This window comes from Aphanomyces astaci (assembly GCF_000520075.1).
Source record: "Aphanomyces astaci strain APO3 unplaced genomic scaffold supercont1.130, whole genome shotgun sequence".
NCBI classification, from domain to species: Eukaryota; Oomycota; class Saprolegniomycetes; order Saprolegniales; family Verrucalvaceae; genus Aphanomyces; species Aphanomyces astaci.
Window position 1 is genome coordinate 70182 of NW_009798393.1, and position 20301 is coordinate 90482.

At 44.0% G+C, this 20301-nt stretch overlaps 3 protein-coding genes across 3 annotated transcripts; 2 read left to right on the forward strand and 1 right to left on the reverse strand.

The window, feature by feature from the left end:
* Window positions 1–1320: 1320 nt before the first annotated feature.
* H257_18006 (hypothetical protein) lies at window positions 1321–5052 on the forward strand. Its single transcript, XM_009846996.1, has 9 exons — window positions 1321–1429; window positions 1493–1539; window positions 1604–1994; window positions 2051–2102; window positions 2694–2898; window positions 3642–3793; window positions 4284–4398; window positions 4443–4608; window positions 4655–5052. Exons 1-9 carry the CDS (start codon window positions 1334–1336, stop codon window positions 4928–4930), a joined length of 1500 nt encoding a protein of 499 aa, XP_009845298.1. The 5' UTR covers window positions 1321–1333; the 3' UTR covers window positions 4931–5052.
* Window positions 5053–5595: 543 nt separating this feature from the next.
* H257_18007 (hypothetical protein) lies at window positions 5596–17456 on the forward strand. Its single transcript, XM_009846997.1, has 16 exons — window positions 5596–6076; window positions 6122–6379; window positions 7121–7313; window positions 7488–7748; window positions 8182–8442; window positions 9396–9995; window positions 10617–10882; window positions 10941–11121; window positions 11898–12064; window positions 12479–13073; window positions 13775–13983; window positions 14324–14662; window positions 15276–15700; window positions 16084–16406; window positions 16943–17051; window positions 17202–17456. Exons 1-16 carry the CDS (start codon window positions 5621–5623, stop codon window positions 17392–17394), a joined length of 4836 nt encoding a protein of 1611 aa, XP_009845299.1. The 5' UTR covers window positions 5596–5620; the 3' UTR covers window positions 17395–17456.
* A 1598-nt stretch (window positions 17457–19054) lies between these two features.
* H257_18008 (hypothetical protein) lies at window positions 19055–19401 on the reverse strand (the record flags this gene model as incomplete). The annotated part of the gene is made up of 1 exon (XM_009846998.1): window positions 19055–19401. A coding segment is annotated over one exon (347 nt), but the record flags the coding sequence as incomplete, so codon positions are not given.
* Window positions 19402–20301: the final 900 nt, after the last annotated feature.

Genomic DNA, 20301 nt, shown 5'->3' on the forward strand with positions numbered 1-20301 from the left:
AGTACTAATAGTAGTACTGTATTAATAGTATACTAGTACGACGTTACCTCGAGTATTAATACCGGTAGGACCGGGGTAGTACCACGTGTAGAGTACAGTAGTACAATGCGACAACACGAGTCGAGTAGACTGATTGGCCTACAGTATCTACTTCGAGCTTCGATTAATTCGACAATCAATAGCATTAAAGTTGGTTCATGTCAGGCTAAGATGCCCCGTCGGTGTCTATTGATCGTAAAGCCCCAAGTCACGGAGCATGGGTATGGAACTACAGGGAATTTAAGCCACACCGAAGTTCGTCTAAACATTGCTTTACACATCCGATCGAAATCATGTATTTCACAGTCAAAGCGGTCGGTTTGATTTGTCAAAATAATCGAATTTAGCATATCAGACTTCAACATTTACTACTTCGAAGCATTACTGTCTTACTCTTAATACAGTACAGTAGTACTATACTACTGATACATACTACGTAGTACTTCGTATAAGCGTTGATATTAATACTACGTACTCCACGGACTATTTATACTATGAGTATTGATATTCCTATTAATACTACCGTAGTACGTAGTATTAATCATACGTACTCCACGTATTAATACTTTTACGTAGTACTACTCCGTCCCAAATTACCTCCACGTTTCAACTTTGATTCACCTCAAAATTTGACTCATTTACCCAATTTCTACGAAATTTGTACCAATGAGAAGCTGGGAATTCGATGTTTTGCTTGCTCGTATTTATATTACAGGTTTGTTGGATAATGTGACACTATCGTCAAAATAATATTGCTCATTGCTCCTCAGTGCAGAATTAAAATCACTCACTGGACTTGATTAATGTATGGTCGGTCTAATGGGTAACAATATTCATATACAGAGGTAATATAAACGCTATAATATAATTCGCCTATTTGAGTACTCATCGCCTTGGTTCTGCTTGAGTCAGGCAGACATCCCTGCCATAACCATGGTGGCAGTCCTCGTCCTCTATATCGACAATGCTCGTGTAAGTAGTTTGGGTCAATTGGCTCGACCACTTGCTTGTTTACAAGAGCCAGTTCACGCTACACAAAGATCATCAGTCTGATTTAGGACAAATTTAAATAAATCCTCTTAATAAAAATGATTTTGTGGCAAAACTTGAGGAGTACTCTGAGTACATATGTACAGTAAGTATCATACAGTAAGTACTGTACTATACTGGTACTGAAGTACTTACTTGGAGTTATCGTGATTTTTTTTCGAAGTACTTTTTGCAATTTTGACTTGAGCTTTGTATGCATCAATGAAAGCATGTTTTGAGCCACTTGGAATTCAGCACAGTACTGATGCGAGACCTCGTGCTGATCCCTGCGTCAGCGGCCAAGCGGCACCGCCTTGAGCCGTTCAAGTCGAAGAGCTGCGCCAACGAGATCGTAGACCAGGTACACGTCTCTCTCTCCTTTCCATCTTCCCTGCGCACCCCTCATCATCGTCCGTGACCACAGGAAGTCGAGTTGCTCGGATGTGGGTACTTTCACACGCGTATGGCCATGTATGTATGCTCCCATTCAAGCATCGAAACAACTCCATCGACCGACTCACTTGTCTTGTTCCAGAATCCTTGGGCTTGGGAACTCTGCCGACGCCGTGGAAATCCTGTCCATGGGGTACATTCTCGGGTCATTCTCGGAGCCGATCCCGGCATGGGAGTCGAGCCTCGTGACGTCGGCCGTGTTCCTCGGCATGCTCTTCGGAGGCATCATCGGCACCGTGATGGGCGACAAGTATGGCCGCCGCGTCCTCATGATCGTGTGCCTGGCCGTGAATGGCGTGTCCGGACTGTGCGCCGCCGCGAGCCCGACGCTCGTGTGGATGAGTTTCTTCCGCTTCGTGGCCGGAGTGGGCATCGGAGGGATCGCGCCCATGCTGTTCGCAGTGTGCTTGGAGCACGTGCCGGCGTCTGCCCGGGGCAAGTACATTACGATCATCTCTGCGTTTTGGATGTTGGTACGGAACCTCTCTACCTCTTGCTTCAAAGCTTAGGTATCTATCACTGCTGTTAGGGATCGATTTTCACGGCCGTGTTGGCGTGGGTGATGCTGGGCTGCTATTGGGGTACCTATATATATATATATATGAATGAAAATCGATATATTGTGAATTTGCTATAAACTTCAGAAATTCGCGTGGTTTTGTAATCAATATTGAATCACGCTGGAAGTTCTGATTGGCTGAATATACTTATCATTTCTGTAAGCGCCAATCAAATCTACTCAATATTGGATTAGCCAATAACATCGATTCGTGATTATTCGATGAGATTTGATTCGGCGGGGTCTGGACATTTGTACCGAATCCACAATATATATATATATATCGACTATTTAAGTAAAAATTGATATTTCAACCCAACATTGTTAGTTCTCGGTTGATATCCGACGAATCCATCATCGATCGAGTTTTTGTCCTGAAATTTGTATGTGATTTGAGCCCTTCACCGTATAATTTCATTCCCACCGGAATATTGTTGTTTGATTGGGTACGTTTATCGAGTGTTGCGGGTTGTGATTGGTCAATTGATTATCTGCCGATTTGGCATTTCGAATAATCGGCACGGCTGCTCCATATTATTTATTCATACACTTAATATATATAAAACTAACTCTACCATACCGTACCTCACCTTCTCACCTTGTGTTTGGAAAGGCACGGATATCCGCATCATGAATGTGTCGTGGCGAGTGTTTAGCCTAGCAGCGTCGCTACCAGCATTTATTTCGTGCGCGCTCATCTATTTGTATGTCCCTGAGAGCCCTCGTTTCCTCGTCGCAAAGGGCAAATACCAGCAAGCTTCCGACACCCTCACCTTGATCTACGCAATCAACGGCCGGTCCCGGCTGCCCGATTTCAGGTATTCATTTATCTCTCATTTATCTATCATTTATGCAAGATATTTCATTTATATCTCCTTTATGTTTCATTTATCACTCATTTATGTAGTGTATTTCATGTATCTCTCCTTTATGTAATGTATTTCATTTATCTCTCATTTATTATGCACTGTATTTCATGTATCACTCATTTATGCTTCATTTATAACTCATTTATGATTCATTTATTCATCCATTTGTTTCACACTATAGATGATGGATTTGGTGTTTCGAGTACGTGGCAACATTCCCATGTGTGGTCAAGTAGACGTCTATCATCATAGTGTTGAGGCATATATACTATGAATAGTATCCAACGATCGATGTAAACTCCAGATAGGTATGTATATATATATATATATATATATATATATATATATATATCCCCAAGCTTGGATTGTACTGTATGATCATCGTGATTAGTCTACAGTATTTCATTCAAATTCGAAAATGAATCATAAAGTCTACAATTTCGTACTAGTATTGTCAAATCGATTCGAAAACTGGAGCTCTCAGCAGCATCGAATGTCTTAAGAGAATAATGGATTAAAGAACCTCCTAAGCCAATCAAATCACGTTCTGGTAAATTACAGCCAATCGAAACTCTAAATATACTACTAATCGTTGTATAGTATATATAGTTTGTACAAGCTTCAATGGGATCAAATGGATTCGAATTTGGACTCCAAATTAATTGCACAATATTAACAGTCGCTTTGAATAGCGGCGGTGACGATCACCAAGTTCCAAGCCGTCCCAGCGAATCGCTGCAATGGACCGATCGATTTCTGCTCATGTTCGACTCGTCTGCATCCGTTGTAAACTTAAAGTTTACGACGCTCGTGCTGCTCTCGGCTACGTTTTGCCTCAGCTTTGGTACGCAATTAGTATATATTTTCGATAAAACTCGGATTTATCATCGGCGTCATCTTTAGTACCTTTCAACACGAGAGGCACATCAAGTAGTACTATGGATTGTTGTTTGACTGAGTCTTATGTGAATGCTATAGAGTCGTGTATTTCTCAGTGTGTAGTACGTCCAGTTTAAGGGTCATTATGCCTTGTTGGAGTCTCATGGTGCCTTATTTCAGTGTTACTATGCCTTATTCGAGTGTCATTGTGCCTTATGCGAGTCGAAATCTCCACGTGCCTTGTTTAAATGTCACTGCGCCTAAGTCAAGTGTCACTGTATCCTGTATTTCATTGTCTCTGCGTCCTATTTAAGTGTCAGTATACCTTATTAAAGTGCCAGTGTGCCTTATTAACGTGCCAGTGTGCCTTATTAAAGTGTCATTGATCCTTATTAAAGTGCCAGTGTGCCTTATTCGAGTGTCAATGTGCCGAATTGAAGGTTGTTATCACACAGGATCGTATGGGATTTCAACCTGGGTCACGCGGGTATTTCAATCGACAAACGTCCACAACCCATATGCCAACGACATTTTGTACGCGGCCGCAGCTTTGCCGGGCAACGTCATTGGGTAATAATATATATATATATATATAAATAAAAATAAATGTCTAGACTGTACTTGGTGGACTCGTGGGGTCGCAAGCGTTTGTTTGCATGGACGTTGTTCCTGGCGGCATTGTGTGGACTCCTCTTTGCCGGGAACGCAGGGGACAACTCGACGTTTACTGTGGGCATTTGCTGCTTGTTTCAGTGCGCGACGACCATGGCGTGGATTGGCGTACGTAAAAATATATATATATATATATTGATTTTTGGATGGATAGTACGACGTGCTGTCGGCCGAAGTGTACCCGCTGCATATTCGCGTGTCGGCGCTGTGCTTTTTGAGCTCCATGGGGCGGTTTGGGGCGACGTTGGCGCAGATCGTGAATGGATTTCTCATGGGTCCCCCCGTCCACATCCAAGCGCTTTTGGTCATCACGACTGTGGTCATGGCCATCGGGGGGGGGTCTGTCATGCTGCTGGATGACAACGTGGACGTCCAAGGCGGACTTCAACCCAACCAACCAACCACAGAGTCGCATCGGCTGCTGGCGTAGTAGTTTGTACGTAGGGATTGATTGGACAGGTCGAAGACTAGTACAACGATGCTAGTGTACTACTACTAGTACTACTATACTACTAGTACTACTACGTTGATACAAAAAGCATCGGGTTGGTTGGGTTGTTGGGGGGGGTATGTGTGTGGATGGGTATATATATACTAGTAGTACTACTAGTACTACTAGTAGAAGTATGTACTTACTACCAGGGGATGAAGTGTATTTATTCGGCAACAACTTTGCAACTGGACAGGGGAGAACAGAGGAAGGAGACTGAAACGGACGCTGTTGATGTATTGTATCGTTGAGCATGTTGTTGGTTAAACCAAGCAATGGTAGGATATGTATATAGTATACTGCGTAGTATTACTAGTAGTAATACCGTTGCCAATGGAATGATCGAATAACGGTTAGTGCTATTGCCAAACTTACACCTATTACGTTATATACGATGACTCAATGCACCCAGCCCATCATGCAAAGGACCAAACGTCTAGTAACTTAGTCGAGTTGCAATCTAATACTACTACTAGTACTCCGGAGCTACAGTATCAGTTAACTGAGTTATCCGAGACTATTAATAGTCGCATAAGCTCTGTATTATTGCTGACACTTGGATTGGCTATCCGAATTTCATTTTAGCCAATGATATTGCCGTATTTGCGTCGAAGACGACTTACCGCATCGATGCCATCGACAACGTATCCATGGGTCGACGCAGTGCGGGCCGCCGTGGACGCGAATCCGCACGCGGTACATCGCAAGCGCATGTGTGGCTATGAGTTCCGTCCGGGGGACATGGCCTGGAACTGTCGCCAGTGCCAGAAGGACGAGACGTGCGTGCTGTGCCACGCGTGCTTTTCCGCGTCCCATGCAAACCTGCCGCACCACGACGTCACGTTCTACTACACGCAGCAGGGCACAGGATGCTGCGACTGCGGGGACGACGAAGCGTGGGACCCCGACGGGTTCTGCGCCGAACACAACCCACCCACGGCCGATGGCGCCGACATGGACATCCTCACGTCGGTCCCTCCGGAGTTGCTGGCCACCGCACAGGCCGACGTGGTGCGCGACGTCAACGTGTTGCTTCGTTACGTCCTAGGTCGCCAGCGCGGGTTCCAGCGCGCCCTCACCCCCGAGGTGCCCCTTCCTCTTTGTCATGTCGATGATCTCATGCGATGATAGGACTCCGGTCTGTTCGACCTCTGGCTCCATGTGACCGAGTCCGCCGCCGCTCGGTCCGCACCCGAGAAGCTCACCCTCGTTCAAGGCAGCATGTCTGCCGACAGCGTCTCCCACTGGCTATCAACCCTGGACAGGTCCAACGTGTCCATCTTCGACTCGGGCGATCCCGCGGTGTACGCCGATGTGCTAGCTGTTTTTAGCCGTATCACACAGTGCGCCCTGGCGAGTGATGTGTTGTGTCGATTGGTTGCTCATGAGGTACGCCTACCTCCCGCCAATATATATATATATATATAGTATCTGCTACTACTCTGTCCAAGAAGAATGTTGTTGGATGTGCCAAAATGACTGTCTATGTACTCGTTCGTAATGACGTTGTTTAGGATGACTTGTGTTGGAATTTCAATCACTTGGAGAACCATTATATATCTATCTCTACGCCTCGACGGATATATATATTTATATATAGATCTGCTTATATATATAATATATACATACAGATGATACGACGACGTAGTACATCTATCTGTATATGTACCCATATACTCAAATGAGAATATCGACTCAACTTTATATATATATATGTCATAGCTATATTATATACGGTATCCAAGAAGGTTATTCTTGGTTGTGACAGTCGATTGCGTAACGTTATGACGACTTGTGCTGGACATGAAAACACATTGCTTCAAATATATGGAGAACCATTGTATATTTATATGCGACGGATATATATATACATGCTATATAAATCTGATGATATATATATATATATAAATCTGATGATATATATATATATATAAATCTGATGATATATATATATAAATCTGGTGATATATATATATATAAGTCTGATGATATATATATGTATAAATATGAAGTTATATATATATATATATATAGATCTGCCCATATATATATAAATAGAAATATTAATTCTGCATATATATATGTGACACCAATCCATCTGTATACAAAGCCTCACCAATGATACTATAGATGAGTTCCGTTCATTCCACGGAGCTACTGGGCGAGCTCATCCGTACGGAAGCTTTGCTACCCCAAGCCGAGAGCGCTGCGCTGCACACGCTTATCATGGCCCTCCTTCCCGATCCAGCGTTCAAAGAAGCCTTTGCCATTGCCTTTACTCACTCGTATCGCGCTGTGTTTGCCAAGTACCTCCAAGGCCACGGTATATATAACCAACCCCCTGTTTGAGAGGATGAGTAGTCTGCTAGTATTCCTAGTCTGTGTAATAGTATTATTACTAGTAGTAGGACGGGGATTTCGACATGTAGTACTAGCCTGAATACGAGTAGTAGCACTACTAGTAGTAGTGGTAAGGGGTATTTGTATCATTTTGTAGGCACTCCGGGGCAAACGATCCTGGTGCTGGGGGTGCAATTTCTGAACCGAGCGTCGTTCGTACACAAGTTGGTGGCCGACCATCAGCTTCTGGACGAGTTGCTAGGGGCGTTCGCGTCGTTGGTCGTCGGGGGGGAAAAGTCATCGGCGGCGGACCTGTGCATATTCCAAGGATTCCGCAGCAAAGAAGAGTATGGTGATGATAATATCCATCCATGGGACCAGATGGCCCTCCGGATGCTGCGTACGGATGTCATCCACGGTATGTCTATAGTTGTGTTCAATGTGAATCGACGTCAAACAAATATATATATATATATCGCGTTTGTATGCATAATTGTTGGTCTGGCTCACCGTTCAATTTGATTGGCCAATTTATATTGCAATGTTGAATGCTCTTGATATTTTAGATCCAGATACTTACTTTTGTGCCGATTTGTTCGACATTGCCAATATATCGAGGGCCTATTTATTGGACATCCAGATTCACCCTGTCAGTCGTTTGTATGGTTTGGCAAAACATGCGATATAGTTGGCAACATGTGAATTCTCCAAATTTTGGACCAGACCGAGACTTTTTTCATTACTTTTTTTGGCCGCTTTTGTTGAAATTGCCAAAATATCGCCGAGGTGGCCCTCTTTTTGTTTACACGTAGACTCACTGCAATGGTTACAAATGGAATGTGTCTACATAGAGATGGATGACGTGGCACTTGCCACCACACGACGCCCTCCCTTCATGGTGGACACCCCCCCGTTCACGTCGCACCGATACAATCAAGTGCTCGTGGACTTGAAATACGTGTTCCAAATCCCCCACGATCGCTTTGTGAGTCGATTTGGGCGGCACTTGCGCTGGCTGGGCCAACTCCTAAGCCACCTTCAAGGGATGGGCGCGACCTGTCGCATTCCGCCAGCACATAACCACGTCGCAGTGGACTCTCGCAGTTGGATAGGTGCGTCGTCAGCGTTTAGTGGTCTAGAAGATCACACCGTGTCGTCGACGAGGATGAATATCTTGGTGTACGAGAGCTTCTTTTTGTGGAGATATATATTGTGCATTTCACCCATATTTGGACTTGTGAGTCATTTCACAAACAGCAGTATTCGAATCATCCGTTCGGTCCAATTGAAGCTTGTACAAACTATACTATACAAAGGTTAATATAGATATATATATGGTTTTGTCCAATACGGAGGGACCGAGTCGGTCGAGTCAAACGTACGTTTGTTTGATTGGCAGAAATATTTACCAGAACGTGATTTGATTGGCTTTGGCGGTTGTTCTTTTTCATCCAATAAGGCATTCGATTACTCTGTTGACGGCTCTAGTTTCGAACATCGAGTTGACAATATACTAATGTATGGATATGTGTTGATATCTTGTGCTTGTCAGGTGATAATAACTTTTGTATGGGTGGCAGATATGTATACTCTTGTGTTGTAGCTGTTGAAAGAACGATTTTTCACACATATTGTTGGTGATACTGATGATATGATGCTGCTATGGATTTATTTATATATATATATTGTAGTTGTGTTTTGCTGCCGAGTGGTATGTATTGGAGTGATGATATTGTGGTATATTCGGTACAAATTTCCAGACTTGTTGAATCGAAGAATCACGAATCATCGACGCTATTGGCCAATATCCATTTTTGAGTGGATATATTTGATTGGCTCTTACAGAAAGGACAAGTATAGTCAACCAATCAGAATCCAGTGTGATTCCATATTGATTAGAATTTTGAACATTGTTTATAGCGAATTTACCATATCTCGTGTGTGGTTTTCATAGGATGTACAGTACATATGTTGTTGGCTATTGTTATATTACTATGACGATGAGTACTCGTGTGAAAAATCTCTAATATCCCATTTAATATATATATATATATGGTTGTGGTAGTGTACATTGAACTGGCCACGCTAGTACAAGAGATGATGTCAGCTTTGATCTTGAACGTTGTGACCTTCGACACCAGCGATAGCCAGTCGGCCATCACGGCACTCGTGGGTCCTGTGCTCGAAAGTCTATGCCTTTGGCTTGCAACTACACACTCGTACTTCCCCCCAGACCAACTAGATCGTCCAGTGGGCGACCCAGATGTGGCCGTGGGGGTCCACTTCCCACTGCACCATACATTTGTGTTAATCCTGCGCGCGGCCACCTGCGCGCCAGCCTTGATGGACGCATTCCAGGCCGCGGTGAATGCGACTCTGCCGCACCCCGCTTCCTGCGACAGAGTGGGGAGGTGGCATCGGCTCATGCTGGTCCGCCCCCTGCTCCGTGCGCTCGTGTGGGATGCCCAAGTGCATGTCAATATGTGGCGCCGCAACGGCTTTGGCGTGATCAACCACAGCTTAAACTACGGCGAGCCATTCTACTGCTTCAAATTGCGCGATCTAGACCTCCTCGGAGTGCAATATGCCGTCGCTACGACTGGAATGGACACGATTGTGCCCCTCATACTGGAAGAGTTTGACATTTCGACGTTGCACGTGCCAGGTACAGACAGCGTCAAATATATATATATACATCACGAATTTATTTGTATATATATATATATATCGCGATTTTAGATATATATGTATCACGTTTATATATATCACGATTTTATCTGTATATATTACGATTTTATCTAAATATATATCACAATTTTATCTAAATATATATCACAATTTTATCTAAATATATATCACGATTTTATCTGTATATATCACGATTTTATCTAAATATATATCACGATTTTATCTATATATATCACGATTTTATATATATATTGCGATTTTATATCCTACGTAGTATACTGTACTGTATATGTATATCACGGTTTTATATATGTATTTTTATATATATAAATGGAAAGAATAATAGCGTTGTGCCATGGAGTCGAGAGTTCCCGTACATCCGCATTGCTTGCTATTGTTTACGATTTCTTTCGATGATATTGCTGAGAGCATATTAGTTAACAAAACTGGGTGGTTCAATCATATAGCCCTATCATGTACTACTTACTCCTGCTACCATCACTATCACTTCTGTACAATCCTCACGTTGTTCCCACTCTCGTGTATCTTATAAGATTATTCATTCTAATATTCCCCTAATATATGCTGTCGTTATTAGAGTTTGAGGACTCGATGCTGGCAGAGTGCTTCAAGGTGCTGTGCCAGATTGCAACGGAGCTCCCGCTCGGCACTTCATCTCTGGACAGTCGACTTCGGCGACTGCTGGTGCTGCGTCTGTGCTGCAAGCCAAGCACCCACTCAGAGCTGTTCAAATGTGTGACAGAGTTTTGTGCGGTGCACGAGGTCCAGACTGCGCTCTCGTCGTTGTCGCTTGACGCCGCCGTGAAGACGCTCACCAAGGACTACATCCTCCCCAATCAAAAAGTAGAAATATATATATATTGAAATATGGTATTTTTGAATGCGGATGATATGGATGCAGGTGTATACACTGGACCCGCGCCATTTGGAACTGTACGACGCCACAACCATCCATCTCACTCGAAAACAACACGAAGCGGCGCGGCTAAATCGGCTCGAACACCGCGTGGACACGTTCAAAAAGGATCCGATGCCTTCGACGTACCTACCAGCTGTGCCACCGCCTCTCCACGTCACAGAAGGTATTTATATATATATATATATATTGTGCATTTCACCCAACTTTGGACTTGTGAGGCATTTCGCCAGATAGCATTCGAATCCATTTGATCCAGTTTCAGCTTGTACAAACTATGCAATACAAAGATTAGTATATATATATATGGTTTTGCCCAAAGCGGATGGACTGAGGCAAACGTACATTTGTTTGGATTGGCAGAAATATTTACCAGAACGTGATTTGATTGGCTTAGGCGGTTGTTCTTTTTCATCCAATAAGACATTCGATTACTCTGTTGACAACTCTAGTTTCGAATCAATAAGACTCGATAAGGTCGTATGCGACATCGTTTGGACAAGTGTATACATCGACTGATTTGTGGAGTGTTCAAAGTAGTTTGGTTATTGAAATATATATATATATATATATTCGTTTTGTCATGATATTCTCATGGCGGTTGGCTGAAGCAACCGCCCAAGAATCGCCAGACTTGCCAAATAGAAAGCAAAAGTTTAAGCTTCGTTTGAGCCAATCATATTGCAACCTTCGTTCGGTTTTATCCAATCATAACTGCTGCTTTGCTCGATTCCTTGGTGAAAGCAAACACTACCCACCACATGAATATATGACATCCACCATAACTTCCAGTTGATTGGAGTGTAACACCCCTGGATTTCAGTCCATTTTAACACATACTTTATTTCCTAGTAATACCAGTCAGTATACTTCGAGACTAGTATGCTCAAGTCGAGTACTAGATTCAATCTATCGAATAATCAACCCAATATGTCGTCGTAGGCGATGCCTTGCCCCAGTTTGAAGAGGCGTACTACATGCTTCTCCACCCGAGCATCTGCGCCAAGTTGGCGGGGGTCCTACGGCAGCTGGACGAGGCGACCACCAGCTTAGCCACCATGGCCATACATTTGTTGACGCTGCAATTGTATGCCCTGCGCACGGCCCTGGTACATAACATATATATATATCCATGCATATATATATATATATATATATATTGTGCGCTTTCTGGCAAAATTTGGATATTAGTGTGCTGATTCACCAAGTAATCCATAGGTCGATATTTGTTGCTCTGATTGTTGTTTTTTTTGCATGTAAAAGTTACACAGCCATTCACACCCTATTTCAAGTCCCCCCTGCTTGGATAGTTGCCCGAGTTTGATTGGCCGCTGGATTAATGCTCTGTCTTTTGATTGGTCGGTCGATTTGTGCTTTTTATTCATATCGATTTGTGCTCATTCATATCGATTGAGCGCGCGCACCCCCCACTCCAAACAATTCGAATCCTTATATATATATATAAGGATACAAATTGTCAGTGGATATATATATATATACTGATGATCTTCCGACGTCAATAGGACCACCGAGTGTATGCAGCGTTGGCCAAGTCGTACTTAACATGGCTGGCGTCGGTGCTTCCCAGTCTCGACACTTTAAACCCATGGGCGAGTACAACCCAAGTCCGTTCTCAAGCCGATCACGAGCGCGGCCGACATATTGAGTGGATTTTGCACCAAGTGTCTGCATACCCTGGCTTTCACATGTATGCTCGTTTTCCATCAGACGACGTAGTAGCTAGCCCCCCACCCCCTCCTCTTTCAGCTCGGCATGTGCCACAGCAGCTGGCGCTGGTCCGGATGGAGCAACAACGGGCCCAGTTTTTGGCTAGCTTGGCTACGGATCTTGACGACGACGAAGAGGAGGAGGAGGATGTGACGATGGCGTGGGAGCCGTGTGCCATGTGCCACTTAGCAGATAACGAGGCGACGCTGTGCTTTATTGGGTTTGTGCACTTGTCGGGTCTGAATGTGCCGCCAGTCGACGCGATCAAGAAGACTCCGTGGGAAGACATGCGCAAGGAAGTGCCGCTGACGATGCAGTGCTGCGGCCATTGTGTGCACAGAGGGTGTTGGGATAGCTACTTTGCCACGCAGTTTCAAAAAGTCATTACAGGTATATATATATACTCTCTCTCTCTATATATATAGAGTAAGTAGATATATTGTGGATTGTCCTTGAAGCGAAGAATAGATAGATGAGACTTTTGATGGGGGATATGGAGCGGTGGATGTTTTATCGAGGGTCGGCTGATGTAGTCTGCTGTGCGGCTGCTGCTTCAGCTGCTGCTCATTCGATTCAATACTCCACTCTCGATTGTTTTCATTGCATATATATTGGCCATTATATATATATATTGATATATACTTGCAACTCCGGTTTGGGATGGGTTGGCCTAGCATTACGACCGAATTTATTTTGAAGTTCCTTTGCACACCATGTGATGAAGTATGCACAATTTGTTTAGATATTACGATTGTAGACTTGAATTGTGCGTATTATATTGATTATATGATTATATATATTCACATTGTATATGTCATATCAACGACATATATGGAAGTTGATATGAAATATGAAATATACAATATATCTATTATATCTATTTCATAGCGTTTATGGCGGTTGTGTCTCTAAACATTCTTTTTGTATTCTTTTAATGTGTTTTGATCAGGCGATGGTGTGACACAAGCATGTTTGTTTCCTTTGCATGCTCTTGGCTAGTACTAGTACTACTAGTAGTAGTCTGTCCGAGTAGTAGTAGGATGTACTATAGTAGGGTGCTAGGTTGATAATATGTGTGGGACTCTTATTAGGCGAAGCGTATTTGAATGCCGTGGATGTGAAAAAAGGCGAATTTTTGTGTCCCCAGTGCAAATCCATTTCCAATGTGCTCGTACCCGTGAGTCTCGGCCAAGGGAATTCCTCGTCTGTGGACGTGTCAGCCGACGTGGACTGGGCCACGTGGCTGCAGCCCCCTTCTACTTCTGCCCACGATCCACCAGCTCAGGCCCCTTTGGACGAAGTAAGCGCCATATTATATATCAACAATCAGCCTTGCTGTTGTCGACACTTTATGCTCTTGCTTGTACCCAAACTTTGGCTAATTTTAGTGCAGATTCATCATTACCAAAGTTATCATTCTTTGAACAGCTGACTTTTGTAAATAAAACAAATTGCCCCGTGTCACACACTAAATCGATGTTGGATTGGTGCAAGAGTGAAGATTGATTGGTGACTTGATTATTCGTGTTGTGGGTTTGGATTGGTCGATCTATATATATCGATTCATTTGCCTCGATTGAGCGAGCACCCACACCACTCCAATGCCGAAGAATCGACTTGCATTATCCGTGTATGTGTAGGGACTAGCCAAACTGTGCATGTCCATCCATCGCGTAGCTACTGGGGCGATCGAAAAGGCTCACCCAAGGCGGTATATCGCCACAGCGTGCCACGCCGTGTTCACATCCATGTGGACGGCGGCCATCACAGACATGCCATTGGACAAAATCCGTCCGCTGGCGGCCGCCGCCGCGCACCTGCGGCACCCAGAGCTTTCAGTGCGGGAAATGCTGGCGACTGGCGAGGCGTCCAATTCCAAAGTCGACGCGCTCGTGGATACGCACACGCTGACGCAAGTGCAGAGGACGTGGCACTCTGTGGTGGGAGCCAAACCGCTCTTGTTGCACGACCTGGGCTCGGTAGGTTGGTGTCTAGAGGATATATATATATATATATATATACGGACAAGTCGTCTGGCGGATCAGAGCGATATGTATATATATATATATTGTGTTGATGGTTATATATGTATATGTCTTGTTGATGGTTGTAGTATATATATATGTCTTGTTATGGTTGGAGTAGACAGACGTAAGGATTAAAAAGTAGTAGACATGGTTATTGGTCTATGAGTGTAGATTGTTTTGGATGGTCTTGGATATGTATATATACAATAGAGAGAGGGAGAGTGGTTGACATATATGATATATATATAATATATTTATTAATTATTCGATCATATGCACTAGCGTATTCGGATACCAGTATATATTCATATGGATTGGTCCATGACACGAGTAATATATATATATTATATATGTACATATATTGATTTGTCGATGAAACTAGTGTATTAGAGGAGTATAATACTTGTAGGTTGGTGTATTGGATATATGATATACTAGAGATATGATATCATTGTCCGGTTGTAAACTGGGTCGAGTATATATATATATATATTATGGGTGTAGTGCAAAGTGATGGATATATGAATACAACAATCATGTGCATATATATATATCCCCAATATAGATTGCCGCGCGGGGGGCATTGTTGAGTGAGAATGCAATGGACGCCGTGCGCTCGGTGCAGCTGGTGGCGCTGGCTTTTGTCGTGCAGAGTACGCTGTGGTTGCTGTCGAGTGCTCTGCCCCCCCTCGATGATGTCGACGAGGACGCGACCAGCTGGTTCCTTGGCGAGTGGTGCGATGGCGCGTCCAAAGACGTGGGGGTCGCAGTGTTGCGTGGGCTGGTGCAGGCCTCAGATCTGTCGATGGTGTCGGACCAACACTCACTGCTCGACAGAGTGGCGGTCGAGTGCCGGCCGTTTTGCGACCAAGCGTGGGCGATGCTGTCTACCGTCACATCGTCCCCCGCCTCGTCGTGGCTTTCGCTCCCGCGGCTGCCGGATGCTCTGGTCAAGGTTGTGCACACGTGGGTGCATACGTTTGAAACCACGTACGTCGTCCTGGAGACTACTAGTTGATACTAGCTACTAGCTACTAGAAGCTACTAGCCACCTTGTGTGTTCCTACTATATGTATATCCACCCATTTCACGACATCTTGCGTCGTTGGAACGACTGTGGGGTATCTATCATGTGTATTTGGATGTTTTCTGTGTGGATGATCTTGATTGATTGTTTTCCGAATATCCAATATATATATATATATATATTCGTTCCATACCAAGTACCTCGCTCACATTCCATGATATATATTTATATACATTGGATTGCGGAACAAAATATATAAAATCTCACGCAGCCGTATCTACCAAACCTCGCAAATATATATATCTATTGTATGGATGTATATATAAATTGTGATTGGTATTTCTAGATACGACACCATGGCCGACCCCCAAGGAGTGTTGGCCCAGTGGCGCCTCAAACAAAACTGCGGACCGTCGTGGAAAAGTGTGCTGCAGCAAGATCTGAACGCCGCTCATGTCCCGCTAAGTACGCTCTGGTATCGCCAGCGCACGCACTTTATGCGGCACCTCCCAACCGCATTTAACGCTCTCTACTTGGACTTGACCAAGCAAGTGTGCCCAGCATGCCGATTGTTCCCAGCGCGTCCGGCAGTATGTTTAATCTGCGGAGGCGTGCTGTGTGCCGCGTCGTCGTGCAAATCCATCTCCCCCATGTCCGTCTCGGGCGCGTGTATGTATATATATATATATATACGTCGCATGTATATATATCTATATATATATATGCGACGGTGTAGTTTTTGGCTGTTTTATATATGTGGAGGCTAGTACCATCGCCTTTGTGAGTACGAGTTTGTAGTCATTGTACAGTATATTAAAAGGGTTTAAAGGGTTTTTTTACGCTTGAAGGCAGAGTTCGGGATACCACTGAAAAAAGTTTCATGTCAACAAATAGTCGGATAGAAACTGATGCGCTTTGGGAGATATCAAATGTTCAATATATATTTGGATGGGATCTTAGATATATTTTGAAGTAGGTAGGCACACGTTGAACCTTTTTATATCTGTCAAAAACACATAGAATACGATGTATCATGTCAATGTATCTATGATTTGGTAGCTCAACATACAACAGCGTCTTATTATGAAAAGGTGTAACAATATTTCTCAAATTTGATGGCGAAAATGATGGGGGAGTTCTGACTTTTTTGCTTTGTACCGGCAGAGCGACCCAAATATATATATTTATTTACATTTTTTGTATAGGTACATTGCATGCGCACAAATGCGGGCGTGGCGTGGGCATGTTTTTATTGGTGTTAGAAGGCAAGGTGCTGCTCGTGAGTGGCAAGTTGGCCGCATATTATGGCCCCAGGTATGTACTGTACAATATCGCCGATTTTTGTTTTCCAATATGTTCTATATAATATACACGATATCGTTTGGACTACAGTGGTGTTGGATATTGAAGTCACAAGATCGACACGGAATAATATATGTTTGAATATAATGTTTGATGTGGTAGTTTATATGTGGACGCGCACGGCGAAGGGTTTGGCGAGTCGCATTCGACGGTGACGTTCCGAGGTCGACCGCTGTTTCTGCAGAGCCACACGAGGGACGCGCTGCTGCGACTATGGGCGACCCAAGGGATCCCTTTAGCTATTGTCCAAGCTCAAAACATGGCCACCCATGTCGTGCCCAACAGTCATTATTGAATACTATTATAGTAATAAACGATGGGGGGGATTTTAATAATAATAGTAACAACCGAGGGGGGATAATTTTTAATAATAATAAACGAAGGGGGGGTTGGGGGGTATTGTACAAGCCAGAATAGTGTAGCCATCATGGACGTAGTGCTAGGTGTGATGTTTGCAACGCTGAGCGTAATATTTTTAGTATCGACGGGTGGTCCAGTTCGTAGGTATAGGCTGCCACACACACGAATCACATTACTCGATAAAACAATACAATTACAGTAACGTTCCAATGTTCGGCCGCATGAAGGTCCTCGATAGTATGCCAATCGCCGTTCGACTTGACACGTTTGCGCGCAACCGGCTTCGCAGCTAAGAACAAGGATGTCTTCACGTACCCCTTGTCTTGATCTATGATTTCGTCCCAACGGCGTCCTTGATTCCATTCTTTGCTTTCTGCATGCCCATGCAAGACAACCAGAGTATGGGACAATTTATTTTTTTAGCAATTTTCCCGAGTAAACACAATTAACTATTGTATTGCAGCGCATGGCCAATACAATTGTTGTATTGCTTGCTGCATTTAAATATTTAATTGTCTAATTGTCATTTATCTAAATGAACATTATATGTGATACCAATGATAAGAAAATAATATTGTTGGCTCAAATAAAAGTATTTTGGATCTCGCAAGAATCAATTATTGTAATTGTCCAGCGCTTTGCAATAAAATATTTTCATTATTTAATTGTCAATTACTTTTTTCATGAATTATTTTTACCCATACCGGTACCCTGAAGACAACAGCAAGGCAACGACATCGGCTACACATCACAGGGACGAAATCCATTTTGCACCAATGTGGGGGTGTTAGAGCAACTCCACCGCGGCGATAGTATATTTGGCACTAAAATTAATCTTCGGGTTTCCCGGATAGCAGTTGTATCCATTTCGGATAAATGTACGTTATCCGGGAAATTTGGTGTGCAGAGTTGATGAAATTGCAGAGGTTGATGGCGGTCAGTTTGCATTTAAAATTGTCGCGATTTGTTGTAGCCAATCATATGTCAGTATTTTTGTTCCAATGTTTTGATTGGTAATTAATGACCATGTGTACTACGAAAACTGCGCCACGCTATTCAACTATTCAACGTCGTTCCCTGTACCGGTACATGTGAAATAAAAGACTGCATTTCTTACTCAAAATACATATGGTGCAAGTCAGCTAAAGACTACAACTTGGCCAATTTCGTCGTATAAATTTTCACGAGTATTTTTACGCGGTAGAAACTTCCAAAATCGATGTCCACGCAGGGATTGGCTAAGTGTAAAGTCATTTTAGTTTCGAAACTCCGTTTGAAAAACATGAAATCGTCGTTTCTGAAGACCACAGAACGTTTCAGGCCAAGGGAACGTGAATTTCGACGAGTCCGATTTGCATACAAAATGCAAAAACTTAAGACTACATTACGAAATCCAACTCGATCGCTACGGTTACGACTTGTGGGATGCGTCGGTCGCTCTTGTACTGCTTGTGGGGGTACGTGGACATGTTGTAGTCAAGGCCGTAGCTGTAGGCTTGGATGAGGTGTGAACACCGACGGAAGAATTTCCGAATCGAGACCAGGGAAACACTTTCAAGGCTTCGAGGAACGCATTGAACGAGCCCATTTAACGATTAGTCGGAGTTGGATCGTGCCTGTCGCTTTGCCGCACCCCAATACGACTCGATGGAGTTGAGTGTCGCAGTGGCACTTGGGGAAGAACAAGCACACATGACCAGCAGCCACAATCGAAAGTCAGCATGAGATGCAAGGCAGTGTCGAGCACAACATCGTAGCAGCTCAGGGAAGGGTGGCATCGACACGACATTACCGTACGTCATTAGCATGGCATTATCCCATGCTGCGCGTTCAATCAACACACTGTTGACTCCTTTTGTGAGCCCACGCAAAGACTGGTGAGGATGCTTGCCCCCCGGATTGAGATTCATGCTGGATGTTCGGAGAGCATCGGCAGCGTAAGCTGCGTGGTTGGTTGATTAGTCAAACGTGAATAACGCGGTGCATCCGGTGTGCAAAGCCGCAAACGCAGGAAGAACCCTTGATCACATGCTAACTGGTCCAGTAGCCCTCCTGCGCCTTGCAAACATGCAGATCCTCTGTGAAAAGCAATTGTTCAGAGTCTCGCAGTATAAAGAGGCGGACATGATATGGGCAAAGAAAGTCAGACACCATAATTGAGCGCCAACGTCCCTATTTGGGGAGATCTGGGTGGGCCATATTCGTCCAAGCCATTCCCCCATCGTCGTTGGCGTAGAAGATGGATTCGTCGTGAGTCCTTCACACAACCTGCTCCTGTGAGACGTCATTCGGAGACTGCAATATGTCGATGGCGTCCTCCGACAATGACGCCATCCGCTCGCTAAGACTCACCCATGAAAATCCTTTCGGTATTACACAACATTTTGCCGCTCATGGCCATCGACATAAACATCCTTCTTCCACGAGCCGAGCTTGTACCCGGCATGTACCATCCTTTGCCGAGCAGTGGCTTCTGACACAGCAAAATTTCATCGCACCTTCAAAATTTAATATTATTGTGAAGTAGAACATACTTTGGGAATAACTTTCGCATTACCTAGGGGAGGATAGATTCATTGAGGTGTAATCGAAAGTTGTGAGGAGTGCGCATTGAAGACCGAGTTAACCGCAACCATTGCCCACACTTACTCCAGAAATCCTCGTCATGATTTAGGGACGGCGTCTTCTGGTGCCGACCTCGTCTAGTGCCCGGAAGACAACCAAAGCGTTGATATGACTGACACCAATTCAACACCGTGCAGTACGGTTGCCGCAGCAGCACAAGCGCCACGTCGAGTTGAGCCAGTCAAATCACACTCAAAGAACTTTGCAAGCACAACCA

Bases quoted from the DNA above. Each gene is read 5' to 3' on its own strand.
- H257_18006 (XM_009846996.1), top strand. From the start codon at position 1,334: ATGCGAGACCTCGTGCTGATCCCTGCGTCAGCGGCCAAGCGGCACCGC. The intron at 2,103-2,693 runs GTACCTATATAT...GTGTTTGGAAAG, and splicing joins GATGCTGGGCTGCTATTGGG to GCACGGATATCCGCATCATG. The intron at 3,794-4,283 runs GTACGCAATTAG...GTTATCACACAG, and splicing joins TACGTTTTGCCTCAGCTTTG to GATCGTATGGGATTTCAACC.
- H257_18007 (XM_009846997.1), top strand. From the start codon at position 5,621: ATGCCATCGACAACGTATCCATGGGTCGACGCAGTGCGGGCCGCCGTG. The intron at 12,065-12,478 runs GTACATAACATA...CGACGTCAATAG, and splicing joins ATGCCCTGCGCACGGCCCTG to GACCACCGAGTGTATGCAGC. The intron at 13,984-14,323 runs GTAAGCGCCATA...GTGTATGTGTAG, and splicing joins CTCAGGCCCCTTTGGACGAA to GGACTAGCCAAACTGTGCAT.